The sequence below is a fragment of the Mauremys reevesii genome, unplaced genomic scaffold (assembly GCF_016161935.1).
Source record: "Mauremys reevesii isolate NIE-2019 unplaced genomic scaffold, ASM1616193v1 Contig3, whole genome shotgun sequence".
In the NCBI taxonomy this organism is placed as follows: Eukaryota; Metazoa; Chordata; order Testudines; family Geoemydidae; genus Mauremys; species Mauremys reevesii.
Genome location: NW_024100840.1, coordinates 314324 through 341250, shown reverse-complemented (window position 1 = coordinate 341250; position 26927 = coordinate 314324). Strand labels below are relative to the sequence as shown.

The window sequence follows — 26927 nt, the reverse complement described above, 5'->3', positions numbered from 1 at the left end:
CACGAAATCCTAAGTAAAGGGGGTCATATAAGGTGTCTAAGACCAGGTTCTGGGTTGCTGGTTATGATTATGCTGTCTGTATGTCTGTGTATCATTTTGTAGTTGAAGTTATAAGTATTGGCTCTGTACTGTCTGTATTTTGTATTATGCTCTGCCTCTGGGAAGTGTCCCAGACAAGCTGATGTCAGCCCTGCATAGCTGGCTTGATGGCCCATTAAGGGCCATCAGCTACACAATTGACCCACGGAGAGAAGGCAGACACGCCTTGTGACTCAGCAAAGTATGCAGAAACTTGTCCATGTGACTGCAAACTCAATTTTTGCTGTAAGTTTCCACCGTGAGGACAAAGGGATTCTTACACCTGGAAAAGTCTATATAAGGCTGATGCATCATCTCCATCTTGTCTTCAATCCTGCTTCTGACCTCTGGAAGGACTTTGCTACAAACTGAAGCTCTGCACGAAGGACTGTTGACCCATCCCAGCGGGGGATGTTCCAGAGACTTAATCTGAACCTGCAGTTTACTCCAGCACTGCTGCAAGCCTGAACTAAGAACTTTGCCATTACTGTATGTAATTGATTCCATTTAACCAATTCTACCTCTCATCTCTACCTTTTTCCCTTTATAAATAAACCTTTAGATTTTAGATTCTAAAGGATTGGCAACAGCGTGATTTGTGGGTAAGATCTGATGTGTATATTGACCTGGGTCTGGGGCTTGGTCCTTTGGGATTGAGGGAACCATTTTCTTTTATTGGGGTGTTGGTTTTCATAACCATTCATCCCCAGGACGAGTGCACTGGTGGTGATGCTGGGAGACTGGAGTGTCTAAGGAAATTGCTTGTGTGACTTGTGGTTAGCCAGGGGGGTGAGACCAAAGTCCTTTTTGTCTGGCTGGTTTGGTTTGCCTTAGAGGTGGAAAAACCCCAGCCTAGGGCTGTTACTGCCCTGTTTAAGCAATTGGTCCTGATTTGGCACTCTCAGTTGGGTCCCGCCAGAATCGCTCCATCACAGTGGCGTAGTCGGCAGGATCCACAGAACCAGGTCAATTAAGCTTTGGGTCAGAAGCCCACGCTATCCAAATTTTAACTTTGGGATTGAGAGTTTGGTTGGTTAAAGATCAGTGACCATGAGACAGAAAGCATCAGGAAAAGCAAGGAAACTGCAAGCCTTGAGAGACAGCCTGCAGTTTGATTATGCGCAAGAACTGGCAAAAATTCGAATGGAAGAGAAGCAAGTCTTGGCCCAGCTGGAGAAAGAGGCGGCTGAGAGAAAGAGAGAGGCTGCTGAGAGAGAAAAAGAGGCAGCTGAGAGAAAGAGAGAGGCTGCTAAGAGAAAGAAAAAGGCTGCTGAGAGAAAGAAAGAGCTGCTGGCTGCTGAGGAGGAGACTCGCAAGATGCAGCAGGAGACTCACAAGATGCAACAAGAAACTGCTAGACTCCAGCTCCAAGTCAAAAAAGCAAGGGAAGAACGGCAGAAACTGTATCCTCTTGAAAATCCAGTTTATAACTGTGTTGATATATGGGGTTACTCTGGGCAGTTTTCTGTGTTTAACCAGTTTTGCTATGGCTGGGGAGATGGGAGTTCTAACCTGGGGAGAAATATCTGTTTGTCTGTGCAAGAAAGCAGTGTGGCTGTAAATGAAGTTTCTGAATGTCTGTCTAATGTTTCAGAAGTAAATCTGGAGTTAGATCAAGAGCAGAAAGATCTCATTGGGGAGGAAAATGTTTCTCAGGTTAAATCCCTAACTGAGGAAGGAGAGGGTAAACTTGTAATGGGTAATGGATTGGTGGCTAGTGCAGCTTGTAGAAGTGAACCTGAAATGGGTAACTGTGATTTGCTAAAAGTAGCTCAGTGTAGTGAAAAGAGCAGCAGCTTATCTGTTGGGAGAGGCAATGTGCCTGGTAGGGAAAGTTTGGAGGAGCCTAGGCAGCCTTGTGAGCTGATGGCTTTGTCTAATCAGCAGTTTGGGAAGACAGGGATATTGGAAGATGAGTGTCCATATCCCTTACCTGTTTCCTGTGTGGAGAAATGTGACAGTGAGGGGAATGTGCCTGTCTCTGTCAGGGTATTGACTTGCCTATGAAGGGAGCTACCTCGGTCTCCAAGCAGTTGTCTGTGAACAGCCCTGTGTGCTGGGACAAGGGAAATGAGATCCCAAGCTGTGTGTCTGGTGAAGGAGAATGTGTCTCCGGCTCTTCTGTGTATGTGGAGCAGACAGAAGGTGCCTGTCAGCCTGTGATGGTTGAGGGTGATTCAGTTGTCTCGGAGTTGGTTGTAAATACAGCTAAAGCCCAGGAAGGGAATAGTCCTGAGTTTGTGTCTGCTGGGGAGAATGGCACTGTGACTAGGTTGCATCCAGTTAGTGTCATAGCAAGGTCCCAAAGACCAGACAGTTCTGGTGCTCGTAGTTTGCCAGTTGCTAATGTGTGGTTGGAAAAGGGTGCAGCAACTCTGTCTGATCAGGGTGATACCCTAGCCAGGGCACAAGGAGAGCATGAAGGTGATTTAAGTGTTACCTACTGACAGTTTGACAACTTGTAGCAAGAAGGAAAAGATTCCTGAACTTGTTCATGGCCAAGGGAAGGAGACTGCTTCTGACCTGTTATCTAGAAAGTTTGTAGGTGTGCCTAAAAGGGGATTGTGTAGAAATCCGCCTGTTGGGCCTGAGGTGATTCTAAATGTAAGTGAGACCCAGAAAGCGGCTGTGGTTGCTCAGGAAAGTGTTCCTTTAGAGCAAGCCCTAGGTGAAGAGGGGAAGGGCAGAATTTCTGAGAGGGGTGAATTGCTGCTTAGAGAAGCTCCTAGGGAAAGGAATCCTCATGGTAGCCTGTGCAAGCAGTTTACTGCAACTGAAGGGTGTAAAAGTGATTTAATCAAGAAAGTTTCAGTTCCTAACAGCCAGAAATTTTCGGTTGTGAATGGATCCACTGACTTTCCTTTTGAGAGATCCAGTGTGGGCAGCTTTGAAAAGGTCTCAGGTGGAGTAGAAGCTGTTAAGGAAGTTGAGCAGCCCTATAACCACCTGGCTGTGTGTGGCCAGCTTGTTGGGGAGACAATGGTGTTGGGACAGGAATGTCTCCAGGCTGAATCTGTAAGTGAGCAGTGTGTGCTTCAGGATCTGAGGACAGATTCAGTTACTGGTGTTTCAAAGCAGAACAGTTTTATGGCTGAATGCTTGAGGAGGCAGGGGAGAGCAAGCCAGCTCTCACCCTCAGACCCTTTGAATTGGTGTGATGTCTCTGTAAGACGAAGTCCAGCCTTGGAATCCATAGCAGCTAAGGAGTTAAAAGCTAGTGTCTGTGTTGATGCGAATTACTTGGCTGGCAGGGAGAAGAAAGACTTACTAATAGCTGTTAGCACAGAGGGCCCACCCCATCAGCCAGTGAATTCTGTTAAGCAAGATAAATCAGGGTTTAATCCTGCAGGACAAGGAGGAAAGAGAGAACTGAATTTTGCAAAGGGAAGCCACAGGTTAACCCTAAAAGGCCCAAACTCCAATGGTATTGAGCCAAGGGTGTGGCATGACAAACATGTTTGTAGATGGACACTTGCAATCAATTTGTTGTTATTGCTAATGCTAAATTTTGTAACTAATGGGTTGCTATTGCCAAGAACTGTAACAATGTACAATGGGCCTAATCTTTTGGAAAATCCCTTTAACATGTTGAAAGGAATACATGAAAACACACTTTATGTTAAAGGGCCTTGCTATACTGATGTTTCACAGTTAATGCCTGTAAACAGTGTTGGAACTTTTCACAGGGGAAAATACATTCCAGACCTGATGGGCTGTATGAAAGGGGAAACTGAGGCACACTACCATATTGCTTTCATGGCTAAATGCCAAGAGTCCTGTACTATGAACAACATCAATATCTACATTGGTTTAATGTTAATTGGGTTCAAAACATTGGCCAAAGCTGGTATGGATAAAGTAGCTGTTTTCTTTAGCTCTTGGCAAGATCACATGAAACATACAGGAACCATGCTGCAAAAGCTAACCAAGTTATGCCTTAAGTTTGTAAAGAGATTCATTCATGTTATTGAACATGACTTTGATAAACCATTTCGGTTATACACTGGTACGGCCTCTAGCCCAACACTAGCTGTAGTGAGACAGACCCAAGGAAAGGGGGCTCTTGGGATGCAGTCAGCGATGTTTTGTCATCCCTTCCTGCATCAATTTTGCGTTGGGGGTGTGACGTTATTGATATAAATGGGAACCATATAGAACATGGGTTGCAACCAAGGTCCTGTGGTGGCACGAAATCCTAAGTAAAGGGGGTCATATAAGGTGTCTAAGACCAGGTTCTGGGTTGCTGGTTATGATTATGCTGTCTGTATGTCTGTGTATCATTTTGTAGTTGAAGTTATAAGTATTGGCTCTGTACTGTCTGTATTTTGTATTATGCTCTGCCTCTGGGAAGTGTCCCAGACAAGCTGATGTCAGCCCTGCATAGCTGGCTTGATGGCCCATTAAGGGCCATCAGCTACACAATTGACCCATGGAGAGAAGGCAGACACGCCTTGTGACTCAGCAAAGTATGCAGAAACTTGTCCATGTGACTGCAAACTCCATTTTTGCTGTAAGTTTCCACCGTGAGGACAAAGGGATTCTTACACCTGGAAAAGTCTATATAAGGCTGATGCATCATCTCCATCTTGTCTTCAATCCTGCTTCTGACCTCTGGAAGGACTTTGCTACAAACTGAAGCTCTGCACGAAGGACTATTGACCCATCCCAGCGGGGGATGTTCCAGAGACTTAATCTGAACCTGCAGTTTACTCCAGCACTGCTGCAAGCCTGAACTAAGAACTTTGCCATTACTGTATGTAATTGATTCCATTTAACCAATTCTACCTCTCATCTCTACCTTTTTCCCTTTATAAATAAACCTTTAGATTTTAGATTCTAAAGGATTGGCAACAGCATGATTTGTGGGTAAGATCTGATGTGTATATTGACCTGGGTCTGGGGCTTGGTCCTTTGGGATTGAGGGAACCGTTTTCTTTTATTGGGGTGTTGGTTTTCATAACCATTCATCCCCAGGACGAGTGCACTGGTGGTGATGCTGGGAGACTGGAGTGTCTAAGGAAATTGCTTGTGTGACTTGTGGTTAGCCAGGGGGGTGAGACCAAAGTCCTTTTTGTCTGGCTGGTTTGGTTTGCCTTAGAGGTGGAAAAACCCCAGCCTAGGGCTGTTACTGCCCTGTTTAAGCAATTGGTCCTGATTTGGCACTCTCAGTTGGGTCCCGCCAGAATCGCTCCGTCACAAGGGTTAACTGCTAAATCCCAAAGCCAAACAACACTAATTACCTGTGTCTTGCAAAAAGGTCTGTCAGTTTTGCAACTTTGAATTAACAAGTCAAATGAATTTTTAGTGGCATTAAAAACAAAAACAAAAACAATTTATCTTACACCAACAAAACAGGAGTTTTACAAACCAGATGTGCTGGTTTAGATTCTTAGAACTTTACATATTTTCACAGACAAATAGATACATACACATTTTCTTGTCCTTAACATTCCTTTACACTGCTTTGTTTTTACATAGCTGTATATATATTTGGATTATTTATAGGCATTCTTTTGGAAAAGGGCCCATTTCCCCTTCAGAATGGCTGCAAAGAAACCAAGAATTCTCTCTTTAACATGGTCCTTTTTAACATTTTCACAAAGTTTAACTGCTTAATTCTCTCCAGCCTCTGTAGAGTTAACTTTTCATTTGTTTCCTTAAATCACTTGTTTATCTCCCAAAATGACACCTTTATCACCTCAGATTTCACCATTTTAAGTATTGTTCCAGGGGTTCATGCCTGCACTTACTGCTTTTCTTACTCCTGACACTATGCCCTTAGGGCTTCCATTTCTTTATCTGGTGCTTGCCTGCTTTTCTGGGCCCAATCCTGCTTCCCCCCCCCCCTCAATGAACCGTTTGTGAGTGATATTGTGGTCACTTCACAATTTTGAAAGAAATGTTCAAGGAAAGGGACCAGGAAGGGTGGGGGCTAGTTGAGGAGCCCACTCTCCTTGCTGAATTGGTAGAACACTAAAGAATCAGTTTTTGAGGCAGACAACAAAGGGGAACAGAAAAAGGGACTTTTTGTCCTTTGTACAATGAGATGGGAGTATGAAGGGGGTTGGATCGATCCGGGGTGGAGGTTTTTTGAGAACGGGGTAAAGGGAAGTGCTCAGTCTGGTGGTGGAAGAGGAGGTTTTTAATAAAGCTTTTAACTTATTATTTGAATATTTGAGAGAGGCAAGTTTTGATTTTGTCCAGCTACGATTTGCCTATTCCCACCACTGCATGAAACAATTAACCTCTCCTTTAGCCAATTTAGTTTTAGGTTGGCCAAGTTTGTCCTTTAAGACGTCCACTTGGTCTTTGTTCCAAGATTTTAACAGTGGCCACTGAGTTTTGGGATCCCCCTGAGTTAGCCTAGACCATTTTTCCAGAAATTTACAGGAGTCCGGACTCTTTTTACAAGAGTCTGGATCCATCCTAAAACACATAAATGACCCGGCATTCGTTTAGGGAACTGTCCCGACTTAGACGTCTGGTTACCCATACAGGGGGAGGACTTCACACACCAATCGCACAAGAAGGAAATTCGGGTTCGTCAGAGCAATGCCCGGTGCAAAACACAAAAGGAGCCCACAGGCTACTGCCTCAATCACCCTTGCTTTCACACCAAGGGTTTTACACAAGGTGCGGTGCAGCCGCGATTGTGCAGATTCCACTCACTCAGACCGTGGGGACAGGAACCCCTTGGTCGGCCAATTCCCGGACGGAGACGGCACCCAGACTCAAACACTCCACAGGAGGACGGATAGACACAGAGACAGGACGGTCTCAGTCTGGACAAAACACAGAAATAATTATCTGACCAGATTCCTGATGTCAGATCCCGGGATCCCTACCAGAACAGAGTGGGAACCAACAGGTTCAATGGCGTAGACTTCACTGTGGTCGTGCACCTTTCCGTTCTGGTGGAGGACCGCTCGGGCCAAATGCCCAGGTGTCGGCTGCCACGGTCGTCCTACAAAAACGGTCAGGAATCACACGGCCCCAGTGAAGACAGTTGCCATCTCGGTGGGACCTCCAAATTGTCAAAGTTAGACTCAGGACTCACAGTTTGTCAGACCACTCTGTTTTATTAGCACAGCGCTCTGCCAATAACACCCAGATAATCTGAGCACCATGCAAGACACAAACTATCTTATTGATACAGATAAAAGGGTGAGAACTTAACAAGATAACAAAGGAAGCAGAATCTGATAAGTTTACCTGGGCTAGGCATGCAGATCTTATTTCCTTACTAACTATCACCGATCTTCTGTTAATGTTTCGCCATTAGCACCATTGTTTATGCCTAATGTTTCTTTTCCTGGCACCTGTATTTCAACATTTCTTATTTCTGCTTAAAGGTACATACAACATTTCTTTAATCCATTCTTATTTTTACAATATAATTCATTCTACTTTCACAACAGGAAGGCTTGCAGCTAAACAAGGCCATTTGCAGCCAATTGTCCTGGCCAATGGGAGCCATCAAGTTCCTAATGTTCCATTGACGGCCCTCACCTGGTGACTACATCAGTAATACAAGTTCATATCGTATATTTCTAACTTCAGCTATAAGAATGATACATGCGTATGAACAGGATGAACACTCGTAGTAGATTATAAGCTTTCTAATGATACCATACAAGGGGTATTTAGTGTAAAGCATATTCCAGTGATGTCATATTCAAAAGCATGCACCTCTACCCTGATATAACGTGACCCGATATAACACGAATTCTGATCTAACACGGTAAAGCAGTGCTCCAGGGCGGCGGGGCTGCGCACTCTAGTGGATCAAAGCAAGTTCAATATAACGCGGTTTCACCTATAACGCGGTAAGATTTTTTAGCTCCTGAGAACAGCGTTATATCGAGGTAGAGGTGTATGTTCATAAAACATATGGAGTGCAACGTCACAACTACAAATGGTCAAAACTTTTCTGATGGACTTGACAGATCAGCACCTTCCACGGGAACATGTGAGTTTAGTTGAAAGGTCTCTCTTCTCCTGCTGGGTTGCTGTGTCTAGGGAATACATTGAAACAACGAGGAGTCTGGTGCTTATGCCCAAATAAATCTGTTAGTTTTTAAGGTGCCACCGGACTCCTTACTGTTTTGTGGATACAGACTAACATGGCTACCCTCGATACTGGGGAACACATTGTGTTTCAGGGACACCAAAACATCAGCCTGGGCAGCTGGAACATTTTGGTATTTCCAAAACAAAATGTATCAGACTTTTAGTCCCATTGGGGCTTTTGGTCCTGATTCGGGACAGAACATCTTTCAAAAACTCAAAGTTTGAATGGGCTGGAAATTCTGTTTCCTGGTCAAATAACAAAAACATCCCAGCTCCCCCTGAGTTACACACCTACCGGATACTGTGACCATTTCCTGTATTGTCGGCAGGATTACATGATTCATTGTGTGAAATGCACAGGCACAGAATTAAATGTTTTAAGAATATGACAAATTGTCATTAGTGATTCAAAAAGGTCAGGGTCCAAATCACTCTTGCCCTGCACTTTGTGTAGTCACTTACACCAGTGCAAGGTGGGTGTGAAACACGACCATTCTGACTGGCAGCATTTCACACCCACTCTCAGTTCACTTTGCTCTGGTATTTCTGCAGAGTGCAGAGCAGCGGTGAATCAGATCCCTTGTCCTCACCTTCCAGGCCCTGCTTGTTCTCTTCCTGCCCACATCTCTCCTCACACTGTCTCCCAGTCCCCTCTTCTTACTGCTTCCTTCAGTTCCTAACTGCTTAGAGCCTGATTCACCCCTGCCTGGTGCCTGCGTCATTTTTGACACCTGTGCAAAAATCAGTTTAAAATGCTACCAGACCAGAGCGGAAGCATTTCATACTCACTTTGTAGGGCTGTCAGCAACGACACCGGGCGTAAAGCAGTGGAGAATCAGGCCATAGTCTTCTACCCCAGTTTGCATTATCCTGTCCAACCATCTCCTTCTCTCCCCCTTCAACTTTCTCCTTTAAACCCACTTCTTCCGCAACTCTGCCCTGGCTGAGCTCACCAACAACTTCCCTTCACTGGTGTAACCCTTCTGCTGGGCCGAAACGATAGCAGCAAGGGCCGGGTTCAATACATAGGGGTCCCTTCCCCACAACATAATGCAAAATCAGCTCGAGCCCCCACCCAGTGATCTGGGAAAATCTTACACACACCCCTGGGCACCTCGAAGAGGAAATACTTCCCCTCTCGCAAGCACAGAGTCTTGGTGTAGCAGAAAAGGTTTAATAACATGAGAAACAACAAGCATTAAATTGGGAAAATACCTCAGCTAGAGTTCATAGGTCAAACCGTGAGCAAAGACCCACTCCAGCAAATTGGGCCATGTCCTCTCGGGGCCCTTGAGTCCAGCAACCCCTAAATCACCCACAGTCCCAAAAGTCCCACAATCCAAAAGTCTCTGTCCCGGGTCAGTGCAGCCCCAGAGCTCAAGAGTCTCTCTGCAGAGGTCCCCCTCCCCAGCGTGGGTAGAAAGGGGCACCTTACGTGGTTTCGGGCCAACTGCCCTGCCTCTTCGTGGGGTTCTGCTTCCACCAGCCGTCCCCCCAAACAGCTCAGCTCCGCTTGCTCTGTGGGCTGCTCCGCTTTGCCAGCTGCTCTGGTCCACCAGCTGTCCTGTGAGCCACTCCAGCCGTCCTCACGAGCTGCTTGGCTCCACTCACCCAGTGGCTGCACAAAGTGCTCCACTCCGCTCTGCCAGCTGCTCTGCTCCACAGTATGGCTTCAGGCTCCCCCACTCATTAGCACAGTAATCAGTGCTCTCAGCTCAGCAAGTTCAGCTCTTAGTGATTCCAGCTCATAGTAGGGGAGCCCCAGTGCCAGTGAGTTCAGCTCAGTAACCTGTATCTAGATTCTTAAGGGAATCATAAAATTAACTCTGACATTCCACAGAGAAGAGAGGCATAGGTAGAACTGGTGCTTCTGGCTCACACAAGGAGCCTGCACCACCAAGTACAGACATCCATCCCCAACCTCTCTCCTTTCAATGGGTTTGGAACCCATGTGCCCCATCTAGCAAGCGCTATCCAGCTGACAATGAAACCCCCCATCACAAGACAATTTTGTAGTTCCCCATTTACCCAATCAGAGTGACAACATTTCATTCCTCCTGCCCCAATAACAAAGAAATTGGGGATCCCACAGCGGTGAAAATAGCCATCCCAGGCTACTGTGCGCTATACTAATGGGAGTGGAGTGCCAATGCAAATAATTGAAAACCAATGCGAATACATGAAACTTCTTTCTGCACTCCCAATAATTTACCACCAGATGTCAGGGTAGAGCTCATCCTGACTCTGCTTACACTGGTGCCCAGAGCTCTGTGTTTACACCAGACAGTGAGATCACTGAACTCCCCTAGTCATGTCAGTAGCATCAAAAATGATGCACAGAGCTAAACTAGCCCTTTTGCCAGATTTCTATACAGACTCATTACTGTTGGGAATCAGTTTCTGGGCCCTCAGTACATTGCACCTGAGTGTGTGTCAGGAATTGACACAGATCCATGCTCACAAACTCACACTTCCAGTGCGATGAACCAAACTCACCTGGTTGGAGAGGTGTGATGTCTGCAGCCAAGGAGAAGCATTTGAATTTGCCCCTTGGAGGACTTCAGTGTAACATGAGTTATTTCTTGCAGGTCAGACACAGAGGAAAGTGTTTGGACGTTAAACCATGGCCGGGTCAGCTGACACAATTGTGATGCCGGCTCTGGGCCGCCCGTTCCAGCTGGGGATGCTGTACGACTGCCGCAAAGACACCCTCATCCCAGGTAATTCCCCAGCTATAGCCCTGAATTCAGGAGTGAGAGGAGGGAAGGGTCACGGTCCGAACCCCTTCATACCTGAGAACGAGCCAAGTGCGCTGTGAGCGGCCTGGTTACGGGATTATGGAAATGGCCCCGCACACTCCCCCAGGGTCCAGGCTGAAGTAACTGGAAGGGGCAGAAGGTACCTGCATTGGGGGACCTGCTGCCATTCGTTCTAGGTCAGCGGTTCTCCTCTTCTTTGTGTCTGTCATAATTTACCCTCCCCCAGCTCCCACCACACAAGTACATACACCAGTAAAAGAAAATCAATATGCAGCTCTCACTGCAGATTACAAACAGTGAGGCCTTGAGTCAAACAGAGCCAATGATCCATTGTAATAAGAGCAAAAGCAAACCTGCCACTGTGGTCCGTGCTTACAATCAAATGTGCACCCCGCCCCCGCCTCGTAGCAAGCGGGTTAATGTACAGATGGCAGAGACCTCGTATAATGCTTCGCAGCTTCCCAGAAATCCATCAGAATGCACAGCACCGCCTAGAGTCAAATACACAGCACCATCCAGAATGTAAGATCAACCCAGGATCTACCCCGCCCCTTCCCAGAGACCACGCCCCTTCCCCGAGGCCCCGCCCCACTCACTCCATTCCCCCCTCCCTCCGTCGCTCGCTCTCCCAAAGGGCTGGGGTGCAGACTCTGGGCTGGGGCCAAGGGGTTTGGAGTGGTCGGGGGAGCACTCCAGGCTGAGCCTGGGGCAGAAGGTTGGGGAGCAGGAGTGAGGGGTGCAGGGTCTGGGAGGGAGTTTGGGTGCAGGCGCGGCTCCAAGCTGGGGCCGTGTTGGGATGCAGGAGAGAGTGGTGGGTGCAGGCTCTGGGAGGGAGTTTGGGACCGGGGCAGGGGCTTGGGGTGCAGGAGGGAGTGTGAGGTGCAGGCTTTGGCCGGAGATGTTTACCACAGGCAGCTCCATGCTGGTGGTGCAGCAGGGCTCAGGCAGGTTAGTGACCACTGATCAAGAGTCAAATGCACAGCGCTTTCTGAGGACCTGATATGTCTGGAGGAATCGGCGTTGCTCATTATTCGTTGCTGTGGGTAAAATGTGCACAGTGAGGCTTTTTCTCCTAAAGCTTCCCATGCCCCCCAGTTTCAGAACCTCTGTTCTAGGTCTGGTAGAACTAAAACACATCTGGTAAATGGCAGGGAGTGGAGGGTGGGGGAGCACCCTTTTATGGACACCCAGCCAGTCAGTTAGCTATAAAAATCCTTCTTAGTAGTGGGATTCTACTTGCTTTGCCTGTAAGGGATTAAGAATCTCACTGAAATGCTTAGGTAGAAGGAACTGAGTTGGCACCTGGCCAAAAGAGCCAACGGGAAGACTAGAAACTTTTAAAATTGGAAAAAAAACTTCCCTTCTGGGTCTGTGTTCTCTGAGCTGGAGAGCCAGAGCCAGCAGGTCTGCTATAAGGAGCTTGGTCCAGGTATGAAAATTCCTCATTATTCATACCTAGAATTATTCATTTGGAACTACAGATCTGTGAGTAGCACAGGAAATGTTTAACTAGATGGGATCAGGTTTATCTCTTTATTTTGTGCTTGTGGATTTCTCTGTGCTGAACACAGGTGCTTTTCTTTTCTTTTGTAACCTTTACGCTGGACCCCCAGGGAGCCATTTCTGGTGTTTAACCCTTTTCAGTTGCTCTTTAAAATCTAGCAACAGCCTGATTCCCCAGATGAGCTGTCTTTCTTTTTTTAACTAAAAATTACCCTTTTGAAGCACATGATTGGATTCCTGTATCTTAGGCGGTAAAGAGGCCTGTGCACATGTTACTCAGTTAGCTTCTAAGAGGGACAAAGCGTTCCAGGTTCAGCTGGTGGCAACAGCTGATTTCTTTTTCTCTTTCCTTTCTCGGCTCTTCCCCGGAGGAGGGTGAAAGAGCTTGAGGGTGCCCCATAGCAGCAGTTCTCAACCTTTCTCTTTTGGCCGCCCCCCCAACACTCTATAAAAACTCCCTGGCCCACATGGGGCCCTGGGCAATTTCTCTGCTTGCTACCCCCTAACGCCCGCCCTGCACACAAAAGCTGGGGCGGGCGTTAGTGGGTAGCAAGCAGAGCAATTGCCCAGGGCCCCATGCCACAGGGGGTCCCATGCAGCTACACTGTTCAGGCTTCAGCCCTGAGTGGCGGGGATCAGGGCCCTGGGCTTCAGCCCCATGTGGTGGGGCTTCAGCTTTCTTCCCTGAGCCCTAGTAATGCTGGCCCTGCTTGGAGGCCCCCCTGAAACCTGCTTGAGGCCCCATAGGGGGGCCCGGACCCCGGGTTGAGAACAGCTGCCCTACAGGAAGGAATTGCCAAATGCAGCTTCCTAGGCTCTCAAAAGGGTTTTTGCATTTGGGTGGTGGCCGCACTATGACCCAAGGCCAGGGGGATCTGTAACCTTGGGAGTTTACTACAGGCCTGGAGTGGCCAGTATTATTTTTTTAAAAGTCTTTGCGGGCCCCCACCTTCTGCACTCAAAGTGCTTGAGTGGGGAATTAGCATTGACAACATCTCATGTTCCTGATTACATGAAACTACCCGCTGCCCAGCTGGGAAGATTTATTTTCTCCTGATCTTTTCTCAGGGTGACTGCTCTCTTACATCTCCACCCACCAACCAATAAAGGCTAAACATGGAGCACATGACTTATGAGGCGAGGCTGAGGGAACTGGGACTGTTTAGTCTGCAGAAGAGAAGAATGGGGGGGGGGGCGTTGATAGCTGCTTTCAGCTACCTGAAAGGGGATTCCAAAGAGGATGGAGCTCGGCTGTTCTCAGTGGTGGCAGATGACAGAACAAGGAGTCTCAAGTTGCAGAGGGGGAGGTTTAGGTTGGATTTTAGGAAACACTATTTCACTGGGAGGGTGGTGAAGCACTGGAATGGGTTCCCTAGGGAGGTGGTGGAATCTCCTTCCTTAGAGGTTTTTAAGGCCCGGCTTGACAAAGCCCTGGCTGGGATGATTTAGTTGGGGATTGGTCCTGCTTTGAGCAGGGGGTTGGACTAGATGCCTCCTGAGGTCCCTTCCAACCCGGATATTCTAGGATTCTATGATATCACAGGCTAGTAAATTTCACCTCATTACCCCTGTACTGAGCCCAGGAACTTGTGTTTGACTAAAGTCAGCTTGTGTTTGACTCGGATGCCGGGCAGCCACTTTCTCCCTGACGCTTCTCCAGCCCCCCCCCGTCCCCAGAGGAGCTCTCCCACCCGACGTGCACCACTGGAACCTCCAGCCAGGCGCTGGCTCTGCTCTATGCCAGGCCATGTGCCGGCCTCCTCCCCAGTTCCTCACAGGCCGAGCCGTTAGCAGAGCTCCCTTTGGCACGACAGGGGTCACTAGTGCGGCTGAGCAAACATCCAGCATCTCCGCTCCCGCGTGGAACTGCAGTCACAGCCCCTGGGCGGCTCCCACTCCACATGGACCCAAGAGTTCAGCTTGGCACTTAGGGCCGTTCCCTAACCACTGAGTTTCAGCCAGTGCACAGAACCGCACGGCCAGAGAGCAAACTCCTCCCTTAGTGCGCACACAGCATGTGCTTTGCTCAGGGCCTTGACTGAAATGCAGAACAAACATGTGCTGCATTCGCAGGCTATTTGCACTAATAGAGCAGCGATGTAAAGTCCGTGCAGAAGGAGGTTTCCCCTTTGCCAGGAATTAATCTCTGCTCTTTGTGTAATTTCTGGCTTTCTGGCTAAGGTCACGTGAGGTGCTGTGGAAAAAAAAAAATTGGAGATATACCAATCTCCGAGAACTGGAAGGGACCTTGAAAGGTCATTGAGTCCAGCCCCCTGCCTTCACTAGCAGGACCAATTTTTTTTGCCCCAGATTCCTAAGTGGCCCTCTCAAGGATTGAACTCATAACCCTGGGTTTAGCAGGCCACTGAGCTAGCCCTCCCCCCTGTGGAGAGACAGTCATGTTAAATTCTGTTTTCCAGTTCATTGGTTTCAGTCAGTAATAATTCTAGTGACTTCAGTTTGCACTGGGGTGAGCAAGAGCAGAATATGGCCTAGGAGCATAGGCAGGGTGAAGCTAACTTTCTATGACAGGCTTGTTTTTGTACCACCTCACCCTCATCTAAATACACCACCAACAGTTCAGCTAGAGAAGCCATTGGCCTTCCACTGAAACTTGTCTCTGTGACTGCGGTCCCTGTGCAGTGGAACTGCATTGGTCCTTCTAACTTTCAGGCCTGGGATTGGGGCTTGAATGTGGTTGATGAAGTCACTAGAAACTCAGCAGAGGCCATAAGGTGCACACAGCACAGCTACAGGCCTTAGCAAGTCAGTAACATCCTTGTGTAGCAAGTGGATCTGGGTGAACTAAGCCAGGACCCCACGTTCTGTCCTACCCCTGCTATATCATTTTAAAAATACTTTGCACTATAGAAATGTTATTAAGTTAGGTCTCAAAGAGCCTTATGAACAAGTAAATGTCATCCCAGCATCACAGCTGGACCAAGTGACTTTGAGAGGTTACGTAATTTATCCAGAGTCCCACCGAAAATCAGCGTCAGAACAGTAATGAGAATGGAGCGTGGAGATGGCTGAATGAGCCTGATTAATTCTGGCCTAAACAGAGACTGGGAATGGTTGGGTCATTACACTAATTGAATCTATTTCCCTATGTTAAGTTCTCCTCACACCTTCTGTGGGTCATCTCAATTATCACTTCAAAAGTTTTTTTTCTCCTGCTGATGATAGCTCATCTCAATTGATTAGACTCTTCCTGTTGGTATGAGTACTTCCAGCTTTTCATGTTCTCTGTATGTATAAATATCTCCTGTCTGTGTGTTCCATTCTATGAATCCGAAGAAGTGAGCTGTAGCTCACGAAAACTCATGCTGAAATAAATTTGTTAGTCTCTAGGGTGCCACAAGTACTCCTGTTCTTTTTAAACATTTGTTAATCTATTTTTCGTCTCACACACAGACACAAGAAGTGAAGCATGTTACCAGATCAGACACTTTGTTCAGGCACATCCAACTCTTATTTTAATTTTAGACAATGTCTTGCAGTTACAGAACAGAAAGGTTTCTTACCCTCTCTGCCATTTACCATGTGTCTATCTGTACTATTCTAGGCATCACTTTATGGGACCTGGAGACACTTCGAAATCATGTAGATGCAGAACCACAGCCCAAGACTGACTATCAGATTATTGCATCTGACACCACTGATGACAAGGCCTCTGCCCTCAATGTCACAGCTTCGCTGAAGGCCAGTTTCCTGTCTGGCCTGGTGGAGGTGAATGGATCCGCAGAATATTTAAGTGATACCAAAACATCAAAACATCAAGCCCGTGTTTCTCTCCAGTACTCAACCACGACACAGTTTAAGCAGCTGAGTATGAGCCGGTTAGGGCTCCCTAATATCTCTTACCCTGATGTGTTTGACCAAGGTACGGCCACCCACGTGGTCACGGCTGTGCTGTACGGGGCGCAGGCTTTTTTTGTCTTTGATCAGGACGTTTCTTCATCTGAGAACGTACAAGACATACACGGAAACCTCCAGGTTATCATTAAAAAGATACCCCAGGTTTCCATCGAAGGGGAAGGAGCTCTCAAAATGGATGACACAGAAAAAGCACAAGCTGAAAAACTTAGTTGTAAGTTTTATGGTGACTTTGCTCTGGAGAACAATCCAGCTACTTACCAAGATGCCATGAAAATTTATTCCACCCTCCCCAAGCTGCTGGGTGACAGCGGGGAGAAGGCCGTACCAGTGAGAGTCTGGCTGTACCCGCTGACCAAGCTGGAATCCAAAGCTGCTCAGCTGGTGCGTGAGATCAGCACAGAACTGATCTTTGATGTTCAAACTGCTCTGGAGCAACTGACAGAATTAGACATGCGATGTAATGATGCAGTGAAGAAATCAAATGCCACAAAGTTCCCTGAAATCAGGAGCAAAATCCAGCAATTCAAGGATCTGTGTAAACAACACAGAGAGACTTTCCAGAAACAGCTAGCAAGTATCTTACCCTCCATCCGTGGAGGTGGAAAAGAGGAAGGGGCCCTGGTGGACATTTTATCTCGTAAAAAACAGTCACCGTTCAACACTCAGAAACTCAATGAATTTCTGGATACAAAGGAGCGAGAGATGAATTATGTGAATTCCTACCTTAAGGCCCTAATGGATGTAAAAGTGGTGTCCTCTCAGAGTGCACTAGATGAAATAGTACTTGACACTGGGCTTGATTTCATCGTCTCATTTACATTCACCTCATTAAATGAAGAGGAGCCATATTTATCAGATTTAAAACAATGGCTTCAGACCCAGTCTATGGAGGAAACTCATGATCCTGCCTCAGCCAGTTCTGTCGCTGAGAAACTAAAATCCAAAGAGTGGTTTGAGGAAAAAGAAATGTATAAAAAAGCTCGAAAATCTGTGAAGTCCCTTTCAAATTTTGCCAGTGTCAACAAATCTAGTGGGAAGACCCGGTTCATTGTGGCCTCTGTTCCAGACAAGGACAATCCAGGAGCTGCCATTTACCTGTATGAGGAGGGAGAGCTGATCAGCACCAACTTCGAGCCTCCATCAAAGCCTCTTCCTCCCCTGATTGATGGAATCAGACATGACCGTGTGCAGCTCACGTTTAACCCAGCAGCCTATGGCAGGGCTGCGATATCCGGCTATCGGGCAGAGTACAGAATTGTAGGGCAGGAGAACTGGACGGCTGTGACTGTAAATAACACACAAGAGACATTCACAGTGACAGGGCTCCGTGCAAACACTGAGTACCAGTTCCGATACGCTGCAGTGAGCAAACCAGGGCTCAGCGAGAGCAGCGACGTGAGTGATCCTGTGAAGACACTTTCTCCAACCAGCCCCCCTGGGAAGCCTGTAATAACTGCTGTAGAGTCATCTGCCATTGCCCTCACTTGGGAGAGTCCAAGCGTCATTGGAGATGGGGTAGTTATAAAGGAGTATAAGGTGGAATGTAAAGAGGAGGCAGGAGATACGAATCAGGAGGGAAAAGACAAATGGCTGGAACGAAGGACAGGAAAGAGAACCGAGTTCTGTACCATTGATGAACTTCGTCCTGAGACGCCCTACAGATTCCGGGTGTCGGCTGTGTGTGCAGATGGGGCTGTGAGTGCCCCAAGTGAAGAGATTTGGCTTTCAACGCTAAAAGGTAAACATTTAAATATATTTGCATTCCCCCCCCCCCGCCAACACGCAGGACTCTGACGCACTTGTTTCAGGTAAAACTGTCATTGGAAGAATACTGAGCCATCTCAGACTCATAATGTACAAATGAGTTGAGAATCAAACAATTTATTAGTTTCAGAGTAGCAGCCGTGTTAGTCTATATCCACAAAAAGAACAGGAGTACTTGTGGCACCTTAGAGACTAACATATTTATATCAGCATGAGATTTCATGGGCAACAGCTCACTTCTTTAGGCTCAAATAAATTTGTTAGTCTCTTAGGTGCCACAAGTACTCCTGTTCTTTTTGCCAACAATGTATTGCTATTTAATAACTGATTTGTTGTAATGCATACAGAACCCAACCACTGGGTCCAATAATGGGCCAAACCCGGCAACAGGCTTTTGTAGGTGACAAATCTGAGGAATTGTCACAGATTGAGGTGTCACTAGAGGAGGTTTTGGAATTAATTGATAAACTCAACATTAACAAGTCACCGGGACCAGATGGCATTCACCCAAGAGTTCTGAAAGAACTCAAATGTGAAATTGCGGAACTATTAACTAGGGTTTGTAATCTGTCCTTTAAATCAGCTTCTGTACCCAATGACTGGAAGATAGCTAATGTAATGCCAATATTTAAAAAGGGCTCTAGAGGTGATCCCGGCAATTACAGACCGGTAAGTCTAACGTCAATACCGGGCAAATTAGTCGAAACAATAGTAAAGAATAAAATTGTCAGACACATAGAAGAACATAAATTGTTGGGCAAAAGTCAACATGGTTTCTGTAAAGGGAAATTGTGTCTTACTAATCTACTAGAGTTTTTTGAAGGGGTCAACAAACATGTGGACAAGGGGGATCCAGTGGACATAATGTACTTAGATTTCCAGAAAGCCTTTGACAAGGTCCCTCACCAAAGGCTCTTACATAAGTTAAGTTGTCATGGGATAAAAGGGAAGGTCCTTTCATGGCTATGAACTGGTTAAAAGATGGTTAGAAGGTCATCTAGTCCAATCCCCTGCTTAATGCAGGACCAATCCCCAGACAGATTTTTACCCCAGTTCCCTAAATGGGCCCCTCAAGGATTGAGTTCACAACTTTGGGTTTAGCAGGCCAATGCTCAAACCACTGAGCTATTCCTCCCCCCAAAGGGTAGGAATAAACGGTAAATTCTCAGAATGGAGAGGGGTAACTAGTCATGTTCCCCAAGGGTCAGTCCTAGGACCAATCCTATTCAACTTATTCATAAATGATCTGGAGAAAGGGGTAAACAGTGAGGTGGGAAAGTTTGCAGATGATATTAACTGCTGAAGATAGTTAAGACCAAAGCAGTTCATGAAGAACCTCAAAAAGATCTCACAAAACTAAGTGATTGGGCAACAAAATGGCAAATGAAATTTAATGTGGATAAATGTAAAGTAATGCACATTGGAAAAAATAACCCCATCTATACATACAATATGATGGGGGCTAATTTAGCTACAATTAATCAGGAAAAAGATCTTGGCGTCATCATGGATAGTTCTCTGAAGACGTCTACTCAGTGTGCAGCGGCAGTCAAAAAGCAAACAGGATGTTAGGAATCATTTAAAAGGGGATAGAGAATAAGATGGAGAATATCTTATTGCCCTTATATAAATCGATGGTACGCCCACATCTCGAATACTGTGTACAGATGTGGTCTCCTCATCTCAAAAAAGTTATACTGGCACTAGAAAAGGTTTAGAGAAGGGCAACTAAAATGATTAGAGGTTTGGAAAGGGTGCCATATGAGGAGAGATTAAAGAGGCTAGGACTTTTCATCTTGGAAAAGAGGAGACTAAGGGGGAATATGATAGAGGTCTATAAAATAATGAATGGTGTGGAGAAAATGATTTTACTTGTTATTTACTTGTTCCCATAATATAAGAACTAGGGGCCACCAAATGAAATTAATGGGCAGCAGGTTTAAAACAAATCAAAGGAATTTCTTCTTCACACAGCGCACAGTCAACTGGTGGAACTCCTTACCTGAGGAGGTTGTGAAAGCTAGGACTATATCAGGGTTTAAAAGAGAACTGGATAAATTCATGGAGATTAAGTCCATTACTGGCTATTAGCCAGGATGGGTAAGGAATTGCGCCCTTAGACTCTGTTTGTCAGAGGATGGAGATGGATGGCAGGAGAGAGATCACTTGATCATTACCTGTTAGGTTCACTCCCTCTGGGGAACTTGGCACAGGCCACTGTCAGCAGACAGGATACTGGACTGGATGGACCTTTGGTCTGACCCAGTACGACCATTCTTATGTTCTTATGTTCTTAATAGGGCCCCATTGTGCTGGGCACTGTAAAAATTGTATGACTGCCAGGTCTGGTCAAGTTAAGGTTCCAATCTGGTTTCTGTGAAAAGTTTCATTCTTCTAAGTGCTCTAAAATCAGCATGGTTACTCAGATTGCCTTGAAATTTGGTGTGCCTCAAGGGGTGCTGGCTAGGGTGAGTGATCCAAATTTGGGGTCATTTGACCAAGGGATTCACAAGATGCAACACCCCCTCATTGTCCCCCTGATTTTCTAGAGGTTGACATGTTCTATCCACATGGTTTTGCCCAGACCTGGGGATCAAGCCACGGCTCTGATCCAGGCGAAAGGGTCTCACTCACTTGAGAGTAACCCCCAGAGAGTAAACGGCACCCCATGCTCTTTGGGGGAGCACAATTTAGAACATTATTAGGTAAATAATATTGTTTGTTAAATAAGTTGATCATACTCAGCACATGTGGACAGAGGAACCAAGAGGGTCTGCAGGTGGAAAGCTTTCACTCTGGCTAGACAGGTTTCCACAGATATGACAATTTCCTACAAGATCACTGAAACCGAATTTGGGTTCTTTGAGCAGGAGAGTCCTGAGATCCAGCCCCTGAAAACACAGCTGTTCTTAAATTTCACAGATTCGATCAACTACTTTGTGGACATGTGGCTTCTAAAATGCTAATGGATGAATGGACAGGAATGGGAGGGGTGAGCTGGAAACGATGGAGGGGGGAGCTATCTGTTGTGGGGACTAATAGGAGAGGGAGGGGAGAGACACACACCAGCCTTCTCTCCTATGCTTAAAGTTACTGTAACCACAGGTGTTAAAGCTGTCCATTTCTTGGGCCGCAGGCTATGTCTGAGATTTCTCTCCCTGGCCATTTTAGCAACTACATAAGAACATAAGAAGAGCTATACTGGGTCAGACCAGTGGTCAATCTAGACCAGTATCCTTGTCACAGGCCCAAGGACTCCCTCCCTCAGGGGGTCCCATGGGGAGGCAGATGAGCATTGTATGCTAACGCGGTTGCAGGCATCGCAAGGCATTTCGGGGGATGGTCAAAGGTGTGAGTGTGAAATGGAAGATTCCTTTGCAGGTTGCAAGAGGCCAAGAGGGGGAAAAAGAAAGAGAGCAGAGAACGGGTTAACTCCATGCTCCTGCTAGGCCCAAAAATAAGACGCTGACTCCAGCAAGCCCAAGGCCACAGCATGCAGCTGACTCTCAGCTTCCTGCCAAGAACGATGGGGGATGGGACTAAATTCCACCCCGACCAGTTGTAAGAAAAAAGAATTAATCTGAACAGACAACAGACCTGCAGAGGCAGCCCCAAACAAACAAGACAGCGAAGGCTAACGCAGAGGAAAACAAAGTCTAGCCAGTGTGTCTGGAGCCGGTGTGTTTTGGAAAAGCTAAGGAGGCCACAAAAAGACCAGGTTTGAACTGGTACAAAGATCACCAGGAACAAAGGTTGCTAAACAAAAATGCCACCAAAAGAACCCAGGACTTAAAAACTCTCCCAAAAGCCAAAGCAAGCCAGAGATCACAGTGGACCCCCAGACGACCTGGGCCCAGGACAGAACACCTGGCCATCTTTCCCCCTCTTCTTCTTACGTTACACCCAGGCTTGGCCAGCCTCGAGTAGAGCATGTGTGAGCATGAAAGTGGGCTAGGGCTTGGGGCACTAACACTTTCTTCCTTCCTCTGAGTGACATGGGGAGCACCCATCACTCTCCGCTGTTATTTTATTATTTAATTAATAAAACCTTAAAATTTAGACCAGGGTTCCCCAGCGCGGCACCCGCCGAGTGCCATGGTGCCCGTGGGGGCATCTAAATGCGCCCGTGTTCTGGCCAGTGGTCGAGCATCTGCCAAAATGCTGCTGAAATTCAGCGGCATTTCAGCGGTGACGCCTCTCGATGATGCCGCTTGCCGCCGACAAACAATGTCATCGAGAGGCGTCGCTGCTGAAATGCCGCTGAAATTCGGCAGCATTTCAGTGGATGCTTGACCACCGCCGCAGTCCTTTGTCTGGCGCCCCCAGACAAAAAGTTTGGGGACCACTGATTTAGACACTTGGTATGTTTCGTCATCTCCTCCCCAAACAATCCTGTGGTCTCAGCCTGATCACCGGATGCCTCAGGCAGATTGGTAACAGAAATCTGTCACAGTTTTGGTGGAGAATTGTGCGGGGTGGGGAGCACACCAACTGTTTTGCCTTTGGTATTTCATGTTTGCTCTGTCCGGCACTGTTGGTTTTACACATTGAGGATTTTATGATTAAAGTTGTGCCCACTCTCAGCCGTAGTAGATCTGAGAACCCGAGAGAGGTTTAGCATTCCTCTTTCTACCCCGTTTGGTGGGGATAGGGTGCAGGTGGGTATACTTCCAGTTGTAGAAGTCCGAGGTAGTAGTAGGACTCAGGGAGTCTCGCTCCACACATATAATCCTAGGTGCATACACCCCCAGTCATAGCATGCCTGAGTTGAAGAGGAGGACATAGGGTGTCTCACTCTGCCCGGGAAGGGTTTTGATGTATGGACCCTCGGTGATATTGGACTGAGTAATATGGAGGGAGGCTTAGCATCTCTCCCTCCGGCCCAGGGGGAGTGAACATTGTAGGCCTGGTGCCAGTGTGGGCTACATGAAATCTCAAGTAATTAAAAGATCTTAAGAGTTGTACTAATAAATTGTAACAACATGTTCAGGAAACAGAAGGGTACAGCTGCGGACTTGGGCATCCCGCATTTGTGGGCGATGGCATCAATGACAGGTTCAAGGCCGGACATACAGGCATTAGGGAGCACGGACATGGAAGTCCGGCTGCCCGGTCAGCATGAGCTTTCGTGGGTGAACATGCATCCGACGAAATGGGCATTCACTCACGAAAGCTCATGCTCCAGTACGTCTGTTAGTCTATAAGGTGCCACAGGACTCTTTGCTGTCAATATTATGTTTACCAATAATGACATTTACTGTTTGCCACAACCAAAAAAGTTTCAGCTTTGCCTAATTAAAAAAAAAAGCTATGCAAAGCCGTAAAGGCCACTTAAAAAAAAAAAAGGCAAACACAAAGGAATCATCATTAAAAACATCTGGGAATAACACATTAAAAACAAGGTAATGTTGCAAAAACTGGGGAAAGTGGCCCACATCCCATTGTAAGCTGCATCTCTCTGGTAGTATATCAACTTCAGCTACCTGGGAAATTAAAATGGGTGCATGACAATCGGCTCAAAACATATGTTTCTTCCTAGGTTTTTGGTCATGGCATCGTGGGCCCCAGCTGTGGACCAGCCGCCTGCCTGGACCATCTGGGTTTCCAGCTATCCATAAAATTATCTAAATTATGTATAATAAAAAAAAAACAAAAAACCTTCAGAGGCTCTCCCTGGCTTGAGCTGCTGATGGGGCCCAAGCCACAGTGTGGCACAAAGCTTAAAAAAAAGGTCCCTTAAAAACAATGCACAGTCCCGATAGACACAGCAGGGCCACAGCAAAATACCTGGTGCGTGGCGCTGAATCTCCCCTGAACCTCATGGGGACAAATCCTGTTCCTCCTGTGATGGCCTAAAGCAAAATAAAAACCCCTCTGGCAAATAATAGTAATCCCTGAACGCAGTATTGTTATTGCAACCTCCTAAACCAAACAAACAACATCCACAACAAAAGCCAAAAAAAGCTATAACAAAACAACTAACAACTTTACAAGTGTTTGTATGTGCCTCAGTTTCCCCAATAAGTTCATTTACGTTGTTCTTTTTCTTTTCCTTTTGCTTTATTTACAAAATAAGGCAGTAATAGCAAGAGCCCCAAAACACCCTGAACAGAAGTGGTGGAACCGCTCTTGCTGCTTCAGGCCTGCAAAATCCTTCATTGTAATACAATGTTTTTCTGGGTATTCTTCAAAAGCGGCCCCAGCCAAAAGCCCCAGGTCCCCTGGCTCTGCATATCCCTCCCCAGTTAAGTCCCAAACAAAATTGACCCAGAAAAGCTCCGTACCTGCCAGGCATCCCCAGCCAGGACAACATCTCGTCCCATTGCCCCACCAGCGGTGGTGGCAAACGTTACCCGCCACTGAATGGGAGGCAGCCACTTAACGCTGAATCCTCCTGAATGCCACCTTGGGAGCTTTAGACATTTACCTGCCCCAACACGCTTTCAGGTCCCAGCCTTCCTTCCCAATTGTACCAGGGAGGCCACCCTCCAAATGGCCCTCCTCAGGCAGACGTTGTCCTTGTCCCCCCAGCAAAAAACCCAAACCTTAGTGGGCTCCTTGTGAAATGGGCCCAATACGGCAGCTAGTATTTAAAATATACTAGCAAGGGGCCATACAAAACAAACAATTAATAAAGGCCATAAAACTGGTCACAAGTACAAATCTCACCCACCTGACGGTGGCCACTGCCGCCCTCAAACATACTGCCAAACTGGCCCTCCACACGCGGAATACCTCGCAGGGACTAATTAAAACCATAATTAAGGACAAAAACCAACTAGCATGAAATTCAATGTGCTCTCAGCTCCAACAATATTTAATGAACAAATCTGTAGCATGTTTGTGCTATATCGGTGTTTATGCAAAAGGCCAAGAGTAACCCTAGCCACTGTACCAAAAAATAAAAATAAAAACCAGAATGGTGACCCCTCATAACAAAATGTTGATTCGGGGTCAAGGGGGGGACTGTCACCAGGCCCAGGGACTCCCTCCCATGGGGTCCCATGGGGAAGCAAATCAGCAAGGTGTGTTGCTAATGCGGTTGCAGGCATCACAAGGCGTTTTAGGGAAGGGTCAAAGGTATAAGTGTAAAATAAAAAATTCCTTTGCAGGTTGCAAAAAGCCCCACCCCCAAAAAAGGAGGCAAAAATGGGTTAACTCCACACTCCTGCTAAGCCCAAAAATAAGATGCTGACTCCAGCAAGCCCAAGGCTGCAGCATAGAGCTGACTATCAGCTGCCGGCCAAGAAAGCTGGTGGGGGGGACTAAATTCCACCCGAACCAGCCATAAAAAAAAAAATTCAACTAAACAACCAACAATCCTGCAAAAGCAGCCCCAAACAAACAAAACAGCAAAAGCTAACACAGAAAAACAAAGTCGAGCCGGTATGTCTAAAGCTGGTATGTTTTAAAAAAGCTAAAAAGGCCACAAAAACCCAGTTTAAACTAATACAAAAAACACTAAAAGCAAAAGTCACTAAACAAAAACACCCCCCCAAAAACCCAGAGCTTAAAAACCCTCCCAAAAGCCAAAGCAAGCCGGAGATCACAGCGGACCCCAAACAACCTGGGACCAGGACAACCCCTGCCCCCCTTCTTCTTACGTTACACCCAGGCTTGGCCATTCTCAAATAAAGCGTGTGTATGTATAAAAGTGGGTTAGGGCTTGGGGCACGAACACTTTCTTCCTTCCTCTAAGTAACATAAAAAGCACAGATCACTCTCCGCTGTTTTATTTTTTTATTAATAAAGCTTTAAAATGCTCGTGTTTTATCATCTCCTCCCCAAACAATCCTGTGGCCTTGAAGGGCGCAAGTATCACCAACACCTTAACGCTGGGTTAGTGAAGTATTTTTGCCCTGTAATTTCTCTCTCTGTGTAGATAGTTAGCTATATAAAGAGCAGCACCGACTGGCACACGTATATGTTACACACTATTATACCTAAGTAGGTGAGTGCAGGGGGGGAAGATCCTGAGTCTCAGGTCTGGCCCAGCTGATCCTTTCACTCTGTCATTGACCCATGTCTGCCAATAATGCTGATTCTGTCTCTCTCCAGTGAATCTGACTCTGGATCCAGACACAGCACATCCTGAGCTCATCCTGTCTGAAGATCTAAAAACCGTGAGCCGGGGACACAAAAAACAGAGTTTGCCTGACAATCCGGAGAGATTTGATTATTCTTACTGTGTGCTGGGCTCTGAGGGCTTCACCTCGGGGAAACATTCCTGGGAGGTGAAGGTGGAGGGAGGGCCAGCTGGGCTCTGGGCTGTGGGGGTAGCTAGAGAGTCAGTGCAGAGGAAGGGAGAGGTTGGCTTTACTCCTGAGGAGGGGGTCTGGATGGGGGTGCGGCAGTGGGATGGTGTCCATGACTACCGGGCTCACACCAAACCTATCACCCCCCTGTCCTTGAGGAGAGATCCCAGGAGGATCCGGGTCTCTCTGGACTATGAAGGGGGGTTGGTGGCATTTAATTATGCTGATAATCTGGCCCCAATCTTCACTTTCCCACGGGCTTCTTTCAATGGGGAGAAAATCTTCCCTTTCTTCTGGGTCTTGAATACAGGATTCCATCTGACCCTGCTTCCCTGAGACTCAGGGTAGCCCGGGGCCCTGTCAGTACCATAGAGAGCAGGCTAGATAAACCCATCTCACAGTCCGGCAGCGACGGCCCGGTCTGCTTGTTCTCATGCTGTATGGTTCTGTAGGGTTATATCAGAGAACAGGGTCAGAGAAAGGTGGGGGGGGGGATGAGGGGGGGAAAGGAAAGGAAGTGCCTCGGGAGTGGGGGAGGAGGGGATGGGAAAGAAGAACTGGGGGCTTGGGCGGGGAGGGATGAAGGATGGATTACAAAGTGAACAGCTAGAAGGAGGAG

General features: G+C 46.9%; 1 protein-coding gene across 1 annotated transcript; it reads left to right on the top strand.

The window, feature by feature from the left end:
- The first annotated feature begins 10771 nt into the window (after window positions 1-10771).
- LOC120393749 (stonustoxin subunit alpha-like) lies at window positions 10772-26644 on the top strand. Its single transcript, XM_039518248.1, has 3 exons — window positions 10772-10868; window positions 15976-18027; window positions 26112-26644. The coding sequence occupies exons 1-3, from the start codon at window positions 10772-10774 to the stop codon at window positions 26642-26644; spliced, it is 2682 nt and encodes an 893-aa protein (XP_039374182.1).
- The last annotated feature ends 283 nt before the right edge of the window (window positions 26645-26927 follow it).

What these genes read in the sequence shown, in the direction of transcription:
- LOC120393749 (XM_039518248.1), top strand. Translation starts at nt 10,772, where the DNA reads ATGGCCGGGTCAGCTGACACAATTGTGATGCCGGCTCTGGGCCGCCCG. An exon ending in CAAAGACACCCTCATCCCAG is followed by an intron (nt 10,869 to 15,975) that starts GTAATTCCCCAG and finishes GTACTATTCTAG; the next exon opens with GCATCACTTTATGGGACCTG. An exon ending in TTGGCTTTCAACGCTAAAAG is followed by an intron (nt 18,028 to 26,111) that starts GTAAACATTTAA and finishes GTCTCTCTCCAG; the next exon opens with TGAATCTGACTCTGGATCCA.